Source organism: Protopterus annectens, chromosome 9.part0 (genome assembly GCF_019279795.1).
Source record: "Protopterus annectens isolate FY-2018-M chromosome 9.part0, PAN1.0, whole genome shotgun sequence".
Lineage (NCBI taxonomy): Eukaryota > Metazoa > Chordata > Ceratodontiformes > Protopteridae > Protopterus > Protopterus annectens.
The window spans coordinates 871,047,941-871,063,833 of record NC_056743.1 but is presented as its reverse complement, the minus strand read 5'-3'; the positions used below and the strand labels follow the sequence as shown (position 1 = coordinate 871,063,833).

Below are 15,893 nucleotides of genomic sequence, written 5' to 3'. Positions count from 1 at the left end.
TGGACGTGCCTTAATTGAAGGTTGGGTGTCGAGCTGGCACCTCGGCATTTCGTAAAAATCTACTGCCAATCATTAACATTCTGGAGTTCCGCTAAGGTGACCTCTTACCGGGAAAAAGCCGAAAGACAAACAACAACCTCCTCTTTTAGATATTTGCACAATCTTTAGGACAATAAATCTAAGTACATGTCCTGGGTTACGCATAATATGTTTTGCCAAAACATTAAACTATTTCTTATCACTTATGTTCCTGACATGTTCCCCTACTCTATTTTTAAGTTTATGTTCCGTTTTACCCACATAAAAACATGGGTAATTGGAACAGATTGCACAATACACTACTTTTTCTGCATTACAGCAGTAACACCCATAAATTTTTACCTTAGAACCATTAATTTGTATTTCACTAACCTCTAAAATGTATGTACAAAACTTTACAAATCCCACACTTAAACATGTACCCGATATCTTTCTGTAGGGATTGATTTTCAAAATAGTTTTTCATATTCCATCCCTTCTTATAGACACAAATAGGTCTGTCACCCACAATATTTTTGACTTCCCTATCACTCTCCAAAAGACTCCAATTCTTAATCAAAATATCCTTAATAACCCCACTATCAGTGGAAAACATAGTGATAAAGGAAGAGCAAAAAGTAGGGATAACTATTATTCTCATGGATTTGGTCCATGTTACAGCCAATAGGTCCAATAATGGGGGAAGATGTTGATAAGACTGAATCACATTCAATATTAGTATCACCTACAGGACCCAATGGTGTAAGACCCAAAATTGATTTAAAATGCCCTCTATGTCTTTTCTCTACCACTTCACTCATAAGTTCACAAATTAGGTGTAATGGATATTCCCTTTTAAAGAAGATATCTTTCAGGGTGTTACATTCAGCCAAAAATGACTCCCACAGGGTCACCATACTGGCAGCCCTAACAAACTGACCCTTTATCACTGGTCTTTTCTGGGAGATAGGGTGATTGCTATTGTAATGTAAGAGGCTATTAGAATATGTTTCCTTCCAGTAAATTTCAGCTACAAATCTACCATTCATCATATCGTTCATTAACAAAATGTCAAGATAAGGAATCTTCACCTCGTTGATACTATGAGTAAATTTCAAAAATGTAGTTGCTTCATTTACATATTTCAAAAAGGTGTCCACCTGTGATCTATGTCCCTTCCAAAGGATGAAGATGTCATCCAAAAAAAGTACATAGGTATGGCAAAAGGATTAAAAAGGGGAATTGATTAAATACCATTTTTCCAATTCCAACATAATAATATTCGTGTAAAGGCCACCACAGGAAGACCCCATAGCCACACCTTCCACCTGCAAATAGTAGTCATTTTCAAACCATATAAAATTACTTTTCCAAACCATATCTAAGAGCTGTTTGTAAATATTAGTCATCTCCTGTGATATCCCTTTATCCCTTAGATAATCACAGAACCAGTCTTCCCCTAACTTATGGCGTATAACAATGTACAAGTCTTTTATATCCACTGTTATAAGGAGAAAATTATGATCAAATTGTAAATTATTAATTCTCCTGAAAAAATCCCAGGAATCTACACATAAATAAGGTTCTTCTACTAAGTATTTTTTAAGTTTCATATCAAGGTATTTAGCCAAGGGGTGGGTGATCGAGCCCCTCACATCAACAATAGGGTGCATAGGGGCTTGGTCTATATCTTTATGTATTTTGGGTACCCCAAAAATTACTTGGATAATTGGCTGGGTAACTGTGAGAAAATTGAGTTCTTCCAAAGATAAAGACCCCTCAATAAACAAATCCTGTAGAAAACCTTTTATTCTCTTATACATGGCATTTAGTTCATTAAGTGAACTCCTGACATATGTACAACTACTCAAAATCGTCCTCATTTTATGCATATAATCTACTCCATTCATAATGACTATCCCTCCCCCTTTATCAGGTTTCATTATTTTCACACCTGAAGCTTGAGTTAAAAATTGAAGTTCTAATACTTCATTTTTTACTTAAATTATTCTTATACCTCCTATTCGTTTGAGTGCCAAGGGCTCTAAAATCAAGTTCACAAACCTTCTCAAAAACGTCCAGTACAGGATGTAGTGGGGGGTTGAACGTACTAGATACCTTAAGTTGATCAAACACAAATTCAGTATCATGGAACATCACATTTAGATTCAACTTTCCTACATATTGCTTTAAGTCCATTAAGGTTTGTACCAGGTTAAAAGGTTTACTAGGAATAAAAGTTAAACCTTTTGAGAGCAAATCACAAATATCTGAATTGATAGACAAAGAAGAAAAATTCTAAACCTTAAAATCATTAAGATTGTTCATTATAATTTTGACCGGGGGTAACCAGATGTCTTGTCCCTCCTCAGATGCATCATGTAACCTAAGTGTCCATCCTACTTCCTAGCCATGCAGTCAAGGATGCCAATCCTAGCAATTATAGTTTGCATTTTAGTCAGTTTTCCAGCTTCCCAACATTACCTACTCTACACCTGGGCCATGCTCATGGGTAAAACTGTAAGGCAAAATCCAAGGCCAAATAAGTAAATTTCAGAAGCAGATCTGTCAATTACTGATGAAATTTAATATAGACATACTGTAAATGTAACAATGTTATCAAAAAGCCACTTAGAATAAGTGGTTGTACCACTGTTGCTGCCACATTGCTTTGTATCCACATCTGTTTCTACTTTCCTTTGTTCCAGTAACATTAGTGTTTTATGCTTATTTCATGCCCAGAAAAAAAATGACAAAATAATATTTTCATTCTGTTCTAGTCATGTTTCACACCAAGTATTTTTTTTAATTTATTGATGGCTTCTACTTATGGCAGGAACTTCTCTTTCCATAATGTAAGTTTTTTCTACATGTCTCTTCAATAGGACAAGAACAAGGGTGACTTACTTGATAGCTCTGCATGCTAGTATCCAAGAAGGCAATAATCAATAATCCTGATATCATAGCATGGCAATCAGACAAAAATTAAAAGAAATTAGAAGCAGTGGCTGAATCGAGTTCTGCTGATGCTGACTATGAGGTCTGACAAATAGTAAAACAAGAAGGATTGATAACTTCAGTCAGCATGGGAGCTAACATAGAAATTCATGATATCAGTGCTTCTAAGTATAACATCACAAATCAGCTGCTTTAAAGGTGAGAAACAGGAAAGCTAAAGAAAGAATAATATGATCTTTGTACTGAATTTAAGATTGCCCATGTGGATTCCTGTGGACTCGCTGATGGCTGTTCAGCAATTGTGGGTTACTCTGAATCCATATTGCTGAAAACCACTTTCAGCATTAAACAAACACTTATTTATTTGCAGTGGACTGCACTATCATGTGAGGGTAGGCCTCCACGCCCTTTATCCCCAGAACTTTAACTCCATGGTCACACAACAATGGGAAGAGGGCAACATGAAGTTTTAAACTATATTCATTCACAGGAATGGCACATGCAGAAATAACAGTAACACAGTCAGGTGGCTCCCATTCAGTAATATCCGAAGCATTCATTACGTTTAGACATCTGTTAAAGGCATTAATGAGAGCAATCAGTTATAAGCTCTTCATTCAGTTTCCTTACATGCCATCTCAGAAAAAATATTTTACTCACAGAAAGTCATAAGCAAGCCAAGCTTTTAAATATAGGCTAGGACTTATAGATGAGCACTATGTGCCTCTGCAGTGCAAATACTTGAGGCATTATCTGCATGAGGTAGTGTGCAGCTAATCAGGCATGCATTAGTGCTGTCTGAGGTTTGTCAACACCCACACACTGATTATGTTGAACAACATAAAACCATTATGTAAAAGTCTGTTTTGAGACAAAAATGTCTAGTGGTGAAATAAAGTATTATACAATATTTTATCATGGTCTGACACAGCTGTGTTTTTTATCATTTTACGTAAATATTTTATTTTGTTCAGTTTTATGGCTATTGCACTCTGATTATGTGCTGTATATCTGTAAATCCCACAAAGTGTTTTGTTTTTTTGGACAAACAAATTCATCTCTCGCTATTTTTCTAGTATATGTTCCATCCTGTTTAATATAATTCATGATGTTTTATTGGTGTATACTGTAATTCTTGCATTGATTTTATATATATTATTTTTTATTTTTTTGCTGGTAACTTTTTTCTTTCTAGTTTACTGTAACACTAAGCAGTTCAACTCATACAACTGAATCCTATCCAAAAGGATTTTTTTATTATACATACAGTCTCCTCTACCACTGCTGAGTAATATTCATAATATGGGGAAAGATAGACAAGGGACATCTCACCTTCCTCATAATGAAATGCAGTAAATCATAACCACAGTCATATGTATTGCCTTTCCTTTATCAGAAAATGGCCAACACTGACTCAGAATGGGCAACTTGACAATCAACAGCTTTGTACAGCTTGGTAGTACTGACAAGGTCAAAGGTCAGTATTGTGTAAGGGCAGAAGTTATTTTTCTCTTTTCATAAGTTGGTCTTTACCTTGGACTGATACTTGTTGAAATATTTGCACTTTCAACCTCTAAAGAATATTACAATAAAGTGTTTTCTTTTCAGGGCTGGGTGCTCAGTATTGGGAAGAGCTTCTAACACAGAAATCTACAGACCTGTTGACACAAACACTAAGGTAAGGCTTTTCACCGAGAAAGGTTGATTGTAGCATTCAGATTGATGTGCTTTACACTTTTTCTTGATTTGTTTATATAACTGGAATCATTATTATCTTAAACAGTTTCAAATGTTGCTTGTAAACAGATTTTTGTTTTTTAAAAAGTGATCACACAAGTTAAAACACCTCCACTATACCAGACTGTGACCCAGATGATAGAGATGGCATATAGAAACAGGAAGCTTTTAATATAGGCAATTTCTATTTGCTGGGTTCCTCTGGGGACCTCTTTAATGTATATGCTTTGCCCTTATGCTTCCATTTAATGGCTACAATTTCTTTTCAATACTTTTTTGTCTTTAACAAATCTAACATGTATTACACGGATACCATCTTCCATGTTGCATCGATAGAGACAGCTAATACCTGTCTTTAGCTACTTCATACTACCGAGGATTCCCTGCGGAATCCTAAATAAATCAGTATTGATACTGCAGCAGCATTTGTAGGATACAGCCCTGGCATGGTGGTTATGGGGTGCTGTGCAGGCTCATGCTAGTGGGGTACTCTAGGATATTAATTAAATATCTGAAGTAACTTACAAAGGAAATGGGGTAGTCTGATGATTTGGAATTCTGAGCACAGGTGAAGAACCAAGTATTCATTCCATGCTGAATGACATTGATTTTTGCTTTTTCTGAGATGGCCAAAATATAACTACCAAAAACCATTGTTAAAGCATGCTGAAGTCTGACACGAATATCCTTCTGTTAATAGAATCTGAGGTTCAGAGGTTTATGTGTCAAACATGGCATTCCTGGCTCTTGATTCCTATTATCCCATTATTAGAATAATTTGCTCTGTATTTTCCCCACTTGTAAGCAATTCCAGATTTCCTACATGTAAAACAATATTTAGTTACAGACAGTCCGTAATACAATTTTTGACAAGAACATAAAGGAGGATAGGGCTAAGGTAGCAGAAGCGTGGCAAAGAATGAGATGTCCATTTTCTACTGAACATGGGTCCTTGTACTAGAGAGGTAATTACAGAGCTGTCATGCTTCTTACTGCCTCTTACTGTTGGACCTGCTGCAGACTGACCTCACCAGTCCAGAGAAAGGGATCACCACATACAAGTTTCTGCTCAGCCCTCACAAGACCAAGGTGGCCTCCTCTGATGGATGATGTATACAAGCTAATGGCAATAATCGTCACTACCTTAACATTTCATGCAGTGCACCATTAAAGTACTCAGTCAATTCAAGTTTTTTGGTCTGTTGGCAGAACATGTGATAACTTTTCTTCCCTCAGGAAATACAATACATATATTCTGCTGTCAACTTACTTTCTAAACAGAATTTCTGTTTTAATGCAAACTTTTATATAAATTTATAGAGCAGTAATATATATTAAACAGTATTTTAATATCATAAAGTTTTATTTATTTAGTAGCAAAATAAACTAGTAAAGAAATAAACAAACGTTGTACAATGGCTGCCAAAAGAAGTTTAAGGTGTAATTCTATAGCTGCTTGTTCAGTTTAACAGTCCATAAGCACAAGAGGTCCCTCTCCTTTATCATCAAATAATCTTAGCAAATCAGAATGATTACAACAGCTATAGTAATCTCACCTGTCTGTACAAACATGGTGATAAAATTATCTTCCATTCTAACATTTATTCATTCGTGTCATCCCTGAATAAGTGTAAAGCCATGACCTGTGACACATACACATATTGGCAGCACTTGGTATCTTTTAATGGAAATGGCACAGCTGAGCATATTCTCAACATTTCTGAACACAGCTCATTGACATGAAGCCTGTTTCCCTAAATAAACTGCAACCTTGGAGGCAATTTACAGAAGTAAGTGGGAGGGGGATACAATGATTTGCCACAATTCCCTTCAGATAGAGATGACATTTATTTATCACACTGTTCTGATAAAACTAAAGAGGCATTCATTAAAACACAACTTTCCTCCTCTGCCAAATTGCTATTTTTAAGGAACGTACCTCCCCTGCTATACAGATAGTACAGCTGTGTACCTGCCATAAATGTAGATGTTCGAGTGTATTCACTGTTGCAGTCATTACTCTTGGGTTATCCTGCTGGCAGGCTACCCGCAGTCAGCCTGAATTCCAAAGTCCTGGTCCAGCATCGGTTGCTGTCACCTCTTCCCTGATGTCAGTACGCCAGGGGTATAAAAGATGCAGCCGACACCATTTTCTTCAGTTTTTCTACCCCAGATGTCAGGTGCCCCCAAAAGGGTAGGCTAAATATATAATGCCAATAAACATACATGCAGTAAAGAAACATTTCCTTCATCTACAAGCAAATACACCACATAGGTTGTATAGAATAGAGAAGTACAGATAAACCCCAGCAAAAGAAAGGGGGACGGAGGGAGGGTAACCTGGACTGCAATAGTGAATACACTCGAACATCTACATTTATGGTAGGTACACAACTGTACTATGTTCATCGTGTTTCACTGTTGCAGTCATTACTCTTGGGTTGAATCCCAAAGCTGAGGATGGGTGGCTGGGCTAAATAGGATTAGGAGAGGCTAAGAGGCCCTGCAGAACTGCAGTGGCAAAGCATGCTCTGGATTTAGAGTAAAGAGGTAAGTGGTAGTGCTTTGTGAAAGTGTGCACTGAACTCCAAGTTGCAGCCTCTAAGATGTCTTTGGTTGGTACTCCTCTGAGGAAGGCTGCTGAAGTGGCTGCTGCTCTGGTAGAATGAGGCCTAATTGCTCTTAGGCACTGATTTGCCATGCTGAGAATAGCAGAAACAGATGCAATGGGCTATCCATTTAGAAATAGTCTGTTATGAGATAGCCTTGTGATCCTGCAGCGTATGACACTAAAAGTTGCTCAGTCTTTCTGAAAGCTTTAATTCTGTCCAAGTAGAAGCATAGCTGCCTGTGTATGTCCAAAGAATGCAGAATTTTCTCACCCTTGTTCTGTGGGTTTGGATAAAAGGTAGGCAAGTGAATTGTTTGGTTGAGGGCCACACTGGACACCACCTTAGGCATAAATGTTGGGTTTGTCTTCAGAGAAACCCTGTCTGGATGAAAAATGATAAAAGGTTCCACAGCCATGAGTGCTTGTAACTCTGAGACTTGTCTTGCAGAGGTTATTGCTAGGAGCAGAGCTGTTTTCCAGGATAAGAATCTTATATCAGCTGTTGAGGCTGGCTCAAAAGGAGGCAGTGTGAGTTTCTCCAAGACATAATTGAGGTCCCATGCCGGAATTGGTGCTCTCCTTGGAGGCCTGATATTTTTGGCCCCTCTGAGGTACTGCCTTATTAAAGGATGAGAAAAGATAGGTGGTTCTGTACTGAAATGAGCTGAAATGGCAGAGGCATGAATCTTAATTGATGAAAAGGAAAGGCCTTTGTCCAGCATCTCAGTTAGGTTGTAAAATCTGAGGGATATTTGGTGCATACGCCTCAATGCCTTGTTCATGGTTCCAAGCACAGAATCTCTTCCATTTTTCTGCATAAGATTTTCAGGTACTGGGCCTCCTGGCCTCCAATATAACATCCATAACAGCTTTGGAAAGAGGAGTGTTCTGAATGGCTACATTATCCGCCATGCTGCCAGATTTAAGGTCCTGAGTTGGCTGTGCAGGATCTGATTGTTTTGTTGGGTCAGCAAGTGAGAAGTTTGAGGCAATATCCATGCTGGACCTTGAGACAAGCTCTTTAGGATTGGGTACCAGTGCTGGCGTGGCCAGCCTGGTGCAATCAGTATCATTTTTGGCTTCTCTTGTCTAACCTTTAGGAGTACCCTGGGAAGGAGAGGCAGTGGAGGAAAGGCATATACTGTTAGATTTTTCCAGCTGAAGGATAGGGCATCCACTCTCCATGCTTGTTTGTGATAAATTCTTGTGCAAAATATCTGTAATTGGCAGTTGTCAGGGGAGGTAAATAGATCTATGTCTGGGCATCCCCATTTCCTTGTTATCATGCTGAAGACTTGTGGATCCAGTTTCCACTCGTGGGGATCCATGAGGTTTCTGCTTAGTTCGTCTGCCAGAGTATTTGTTTTTCCTGGCAGGAATTGTGCTTGCAGATGATTTTGATAAGTCAAAGCTGTGTCCCATAAGGTCATTGCTTGTCTGCAGAGGGGGTAAGAATGTGTGCCTCCCTGCTTGTTTATGTACCACATGACCGTAGTATTGTCCGTCTTTATCAGTAGCTGTCCTGGATGAAGTAGATCCTTGAAAGCTGTCAGGGCATTCTGAACAGCTAGCATCTCTTTTTGATTGATGTGAAGATGCATCTGGCTTGCAGGCCATGTGCCCTGAATACATTTTCCTGCCATATGGGCCCCCCCCCAGGCATAATCTTATGCATCCGTTGTCAGTGTCTGTCTGGCTGTGGGTAAAGTGAATGGCAGACCCTTGTTGTGGTGACAAGCCTGTGCCCACCATTGAAACTTCTATTGCAGGCAGGGAATGAGGATAAATACTGTCTCCAGGCTGTGGCAATGCTGAGTCCAAACACTTTTTAGATACCATTGTAGTTTCCTCATATGCAGTCTGGCATAGGGAATTAGTAGAATGCAGGATGCCATGAAGCCCAAGGCCTGCAGGATTTTTCTTGCACATAACTGGGCCTTTGTTGACAACTTTTTGAAGTAAGAAGTCAGTTGCCTTTGTTTGTCTGACGTGAGATAAGCCATCTAGGCAATTGTATTTAAGCTTGCACTCAGGAATATTATCTCTTGAGAGGGTACTAGTTTTGATTTCTTTTCATTTACTGTGTACCCTAGGCAAATTAGTAATCTTTTTATAAATGCCAGATACTTTAGAAGAATGTCTTTTGTTCTCTGCTTGAATAAGGCAGTCGTCCAAGTAGGGATATATTTGAATTCCTCTTTGTCTGCAAAATGCAATTACTGGTGCCAGGCATTTTGTGAAGACCCTGGGCGCAGTAGATAAACCAAAGGGTAGTGCAGAGAATTGGTAGTGCATTGAGCCAACTATGAATCTGAGGTATCTTCTGCAAGATTGTCAGATTGGGACATGCAGGTATGCTTCTTTTAGGTCCAAAGTTACGAGCCAAGCCTTCTTGCCCAGCATGGGCAGTAGCTGCTGTAGAGTCAACATCTTGAATTTTGGAACCTCCAGAAACTTGTTTAGTATAGACAGGTCCAGTATTGGTCTCCAGGTTTTGTCCTTTCTGGGCACTAAGAAAAGTCTGGAGTAAAATCCTTGCCTCTGCTCTTGTTGTGGTACTTGTTGAATGGCCCTCATGTCCATGAGGGCTGTAATTTGCGTTTGTGCCTCTGCCCATTGATTGTGTGGCAGGTCTGGCATACCTTTTGCTCTTGGTAGGGTGTGAAAATGGAACCTGTAACCTTGGGACACTATGTTCAAGACCCATTTGTCTTGGGTAATCATTTGCCAATTTGGTGAAAAAAGTCCTAGTTTTTCCCCCCAAGGAGGCTGCCAAAAGAAAAGTGCTTGGATCTGGCAGAGGGAAGTCATTGGGGCTGTTTCCTGTAAGGTTGCGATTTGTCTTCTCCACTTTTGGAGGTAGGAGCACCCCATTGTTTAGGCCTGTATGAGCCTTGGGGCTGAGATCTGCCTCTGGGACGTCTGTATCTGCCTCTTTGTGGCCTGTCTGAAACTGGAAAGGACCAATTTTTTGAAGGCCAGTTCCTGCTAAATCTGGGTGGCTGTACCTGTAAGAAATCCTTAACTGTCTGCATGGATTTCGCTTTACCCTCCATTTTCTTCAACATCTCTTCTGCTTTAGCACCAAACAAAGTATCATGCTATAATGGAGCATCTAATAATTTTGCTTTAACATGATCAGGCAGATTCTGTTCCTTTAACCAAGCATGCCTTCTAATAACAGAACATGTAACAGTGGCCCTGCAAGAGGCCTCCAGTGAATCATAACCACATTGCATAGTATGCTTTCCCACTTTTTCAGCTGCATGCAATAAATCCTGCAATTCCTTGTTCTCTGAACTTTCGGAATTTGGCAACATTTTCTGTTTAAGCAGTGACATTAAGTATTGCGGATTAATAACCATATGAAACTGACAATTTAAAGCCCTTACAGCCAAGGTAGCAGAAGTGTAAACTTTTTTCCCCCATCTGTCCAGTGCCTTAGAATCCCTATCAGAGGGGACAGGGGTTTTTGCAGTTGAAGCTTTGACCCCTTTGGGACCCTGACATATAGGTTCTGGGTCAGCAGTGGGATTTTTGAATAGGAATTTATGAGAATCTGGGACCCTGTAGTATCTGTCTGGCTTAGCAGGTGCAGGTGGTAAAGAGTCAGGGGACAGGCCAGACTCTGAAAATACATCATCTACAATGTCTAAAACAGGTGGAATAGCAAGGGGTCTGTGCTGAAGAAGCAGAAAGTCTCTGAGCCTTTTCTTAGATTCTAAGTAATCTTGGCTCTCCCAGTGGAAATGTTCCCTCATGGTATGCAGGGTTTCCCCAAAAGAATAATCCTCAGGAGGAGAGGCTGAAGGAATGGATTCTTCAGCATCAGAATACTCATAGGGAGGAATAGAATAATCCTGTTCAGAAGAGGAATCAGTTGAAATAGAAACCTGATCAGAAGAATCATATTCTGTCTCTTGCCTAGGCCTCTTATCAGGAGGGGGTGGGAACCCCTGATCAAAGTAATTAGGTCTTTGGCCATTTTAAGCATCTGTTTTTTAGGCATGGAAGTCTGAGTAGGAGAATGCTGTACTTGTTTCTTTGCCTTTAGAGCTGCTTTAGTCTTTGTCTTTGAAGCTGAGGATGGTTTAACATATAACTGTGTAGGTCTGAAGACACCCTCAGAAGCCGATGCCTGCTCAGCGGCTCCGGACCCATCTGAAGGAATGATCTCCGAGTGTCCAATACCTTGAGTATCCAGAGGCCCAGTTGGCTCCACATGGGAGTCGGAAGCGGCCTGTGGCTCTGAGGTAGCGGGCACCAGGGGCTGCGAAAGCGCCTCACTGAGAACCGCCGAACTGGCGACTGGCCTAACGAAGGCCTCGTTGTTGGTTTTGGACCTCGAATGCCTATCCCTTTCCTTGTCCTTGCGTTTTTTGTAAACTCCGGTCATCGGCTGTTCTGACGGCATTATGTAATTAAACCTTCGGCCAAAGTAATGAAATGCAAAATCGAACCGACACTTAATAGTGCATTGGTTAAATCTAGCACAAAACCGGCAGCTAGCAACGTCGTGGTCAGGGCCTAGGCAAGGAATACAGTAAGAGTGAAAATCCTTATGAGGTATTTGCTTCCCACAAGAAATACAATTGTTAACTTTTTCTGACATCAGTCTGGAGCAAGAAAAAAGTTTCCCCAACGGGGTACTTAGCTTTAATGAAGACTTCGGTTCTGAAATTTGGATTTGAAAATCTCAGGAGTCGGCCGACCGGCACTTGCGAACTGCTTTTGCTTCGGGCACCGCACGGCAAGAAAGACTGAAGAAAATGGCATCGGTTGCATCTTTTATACCCCTGGCACACTGACGTCAGGGAAGAGGTGACAGCAACCGACGCCTGACCAGGACTTTGGAATTCAGGCCGACTGCGGGCAGCCTGCCAGCAGGATAACCCAAGAGTAATGACTGCAACAGTGAAATACGATGAACATATATCTTTCCATATCACCAATGTGAGAGATTGCTCACTGTTGCTTTCTTTTTGTGCAGCTATGTTGCTTAGCTGTCTTTCCCTTAAATACCTTGCTGGACTGGAATTAAGTTATTACAGTATTGCTTAATACATGATCGAGATATGCAGTTCTCAGTGCCACTTTACTTCCCTCAGTTTCCTGTGATGATTACATATATAACCTTGGTTTGACTACTTCTAGTTTTCATAACTTTTCATGTCCAAGTAATTAAGCAATAACTGACGACATGGTGTGATATATTGAAGATTTACACACGGTTGACGTGGTTTAATCACGAGGGTGAGAAAGACAACTGTGGGTAAATCTTCAATATACCACAACCACGGAGTTGGTTATTGCTATTATACAATGACATTATTTAAGAAAAAAATACTTACTTTTCTTAAATAATGTCTTTGTATAACAGTGCATTACTGTTCTTCCGGTGGTGGGGGTATACTGCTTCCTTGTTTTGATGTACTGAGCATGCATATGAGACTTGCGTTCCTACACATACCCAGTACATTAATGCTTTGAAATGGAAGCAACAGAGAAAAGAAAGTCTCAGTTTTTTTCTTTTTTTTTTATTTATTAAAAAAAAAAGGTTTTGAACACTTTATACCAACGGAAAAAAGTCCAGGCAACCGGACCTTTTTCCGTTGGTATATTGTGGGATTTACAATGGGCACTCTGGCCAATCAGCATGCACGTTTTGGAATATTAATGGGGGGGGTCATTGTATAATTACCAATAATTTGTTGGTATTCTAATCTGGTACTTGTCTCCCTGTATTCTGAGACCTAGGGATACATTTTTATTTTGTATCATTATTTATGCCTCCTCCAAGACCAGTAACAGAGATCTTTTTATCATGGTTATATCTGTCATCTGAGTTAGCCTTCCTTCTCACTTGTAGGTGTTACGGCTTAAATGCAAACTAATGGTATGTCATGTATTTAAGTCTGGGCTCCTTTTTCATGAAAGGATGGTTAGACTAGATCTGACTTTAGCTATAACAATATCACTGATGCATATCCCATATGCTATTCTGTACTGTTAATTCCTGCCATGAATGCAGCAATCTGTTGACAAGTCAAATCATGCTCTCCACACACAATTGTGATATTTTAATACTTATCTTTTATACATTGTCATTTGTTATTATTAACCTCATTAGTATTCTTTTGCCTGTATTATTTTCAGTTCTTTTTGCTATTAATAGGTGCCTTGTCATTATGACTAATCTAGAATGTGTACATATTGTTTTAATCTGCTTTTTACCGGGGCAACTGCCAAATGAACAGCATGAAGTGAGTTTGATTTCTGTGTCTCCCATGAAAAGGGATGCCTGGTCCAACAGGGTTATGAAGTTTCATAATTTAAATAAATAAATAGATTAATATTATGTTCATGAAAACACTGTGAAATTTCTACTGAGATTTAAGATGTTTAATAACTGCAGGAGACCAGGGTGGCCACGGTGGTGCAGTGGTTAGCATTGCCGCCTCACAGCAAGAGGTTCTCCGGTGCGATCCTCGGCTGGGGTGCCTTCTGTGCGGAGTCTGCATGTCCTCCCTGTGGTCGCGTGGGTTTCCTCCGGGTGCTCCGGTTTCCTCCCACATCCCAAAGACATGCTGCAGGTGGATTGGACACTCTAAATTGGCCCTAGGTGTGCGTGTGAGTGTGCCTTCTGTGGAAGGTTGGGCACCGGGCTGGCAACTCGACACCGTAAAACTCCACTGCCATTCAATGTGCAGACAAGGTGATCTGCTGTGGCGACCCCTAATTGGGAAAAAGCCGAAAGAAGAAGAAGAAGAATAACTGCAGGAGACCAATGTTTGGGATAATGTGTAGGAATAACTATGTTTTTTGACTTCAGTAAGGTAGTTAAAGTCAGTTATTAAATAAAGGTAATTTGATCTAAGTTAACCTACACTTAGGTAAAGACACTGTAGTAATAATAGGCAAGGAAGAGGAGGACTACATTTAGTAGGACATGCTGACATACTAGTAACCAGGCAGGTATAGAAACATTCTGGAATGAGAAGACATGATGACCTTGCTGAGACTGTGCCTACACTATCAGCCAGAGCACATGGATCCATGTTTTAAGGAATGCAGGAGAACCATTTTTTACTGAAAAACTGGTAAGTGGAGCAAGCTGGCATACGCAGTCCAGTGAAGAAATTAGTTGACTGAAAGTCAGTGCTTCAACATGATGGAATATTAAGATGGATACTGAACCCTAGGTGACCAAACGGAAAAGGTATTCTGGGGGGAAAAAGTTGATATCAGATAAGCTTTTACATTGCAAATTTAAATTATAGGAAATGTTCACATTTCTGTACAATGTCATCTTGTCCAGTACTAGATAATATATGCAAGAACTTGTTTCTTTTACTTGGTTGCAGTGTTATGAAATTGCTGGAGTCAAGATATTGGCCTATAATGCACCAATTTACTATGGTAACAGGAACTTTTTTCGAGATGCTATGTCCGGTTTAGTTGGGATAACTCAAGAAAAGATAAAGAAGAGGGAAAAGGCTCTAAAAGCTGCAAGGAAAATAAGCATTGAAACAACGGTAAGTTATTCATATCACTGCTGGATCTTGTGCAGTTACCACAGCCACAATTGCAACTTATTCTCAAGAGTGACATCATTTTGGGCTTTCCGGAATGGCTCATAAATGTTTTAGTTTAAATGTTTGGACTTCTTTAAACAGAGCTTTTTTTTAGTCTCCAATTTCTTGCTTCCTGCTGCCTCATTATCTGTGCCTTCAGATTTACGCCCATCTCCATTTTATGTTTTTTTTTGTATTGCATGTGATCAGTTCACCTTTCTGAAAAGACTTTCTGAAAGTTTCTTTATTTGCCTTAAGACAGTGGGTGCATCTGCCATAGTGTTTTGATGAGGTAGGAGCATTTTATTCATGCCAGAATATATTATTATTATTATTATAAATATTATTATTACTATTACTATTGTTATTACCTCTTCTCCAACCAGTCTGAGAAGTTCCAATATGAATGCACCCTAAATATATGCAGGAGGCTTCCGCTGGAAAAAACTAAGTACTGTACTCCATAAGCAGCAGGCGTCATAACATAAATGGTGAAGAACCTGGCCCTAAATGTGTAATGCTGCCATCTAAGAGCACCTCCTAAGTGCATGTGGTAAACTGGCAATGAACCGTGGCTTATTATAACAGGACCACTAGATGACTGCAACAACATTTCATCTTAAACAAGGAGCTAACGCCACCTAGTTCATAGGTTCATAGGTAGGTACTAGGCTATCTGCCCGAAGGCATTTATAAGCCTAGACAGAATGTGTTGGCTTTTGCTACCCCCTTAGATTAGTTCCCTGTGCCTCTGTCCAGCAGACCCATTGAAGTGATCCCTGGGGTAAACTTTCTGTTTCCCATCCACTCGTCAAGGTTTCTCTTGAAGTGGATTAGCGAGGAGTTCTGCTTAATGTGGATTGGAATCTTGTTCCAGAGCATGGGAAGTCTCTGGGACAGGAATCTATCCCTCCAGCACGTCCTATTTATTGTTGTGGTGAGGTTTAGATCCCTGGAGCGTGTGGCTCGAGAGGATATGTTTTTTTTTAGGTGGA

The 15,893-nt window shown here is 39.8% G+C and overlaps 1 protein-coding gene across 1 annotated transcript in view; it reads left to right on the top strand.

The window, feature by feature from the left end:
• LOC122811624 (solute carrier family 26 member 10-like) overlaps positions 1-15,893 on the top strand; it is a 443,093-nt gene that overhangs the window by 127,713 nt on the left and 299,487 nt on the right. The window contains exons 12-13 of the mRNA XM_044083596.1: positions 4,585-4,654; positions 14,689-14,859. Of these exons, the coding sequence (XP_043939531.1) occupies positions 4,585-4,654; positions 14,689-14,859 (241 nt within the window). The remainder of the gene's footprint in view (positions 1-4,584; positions 4,655-14,688; positions 14,860-15,893) is intronic.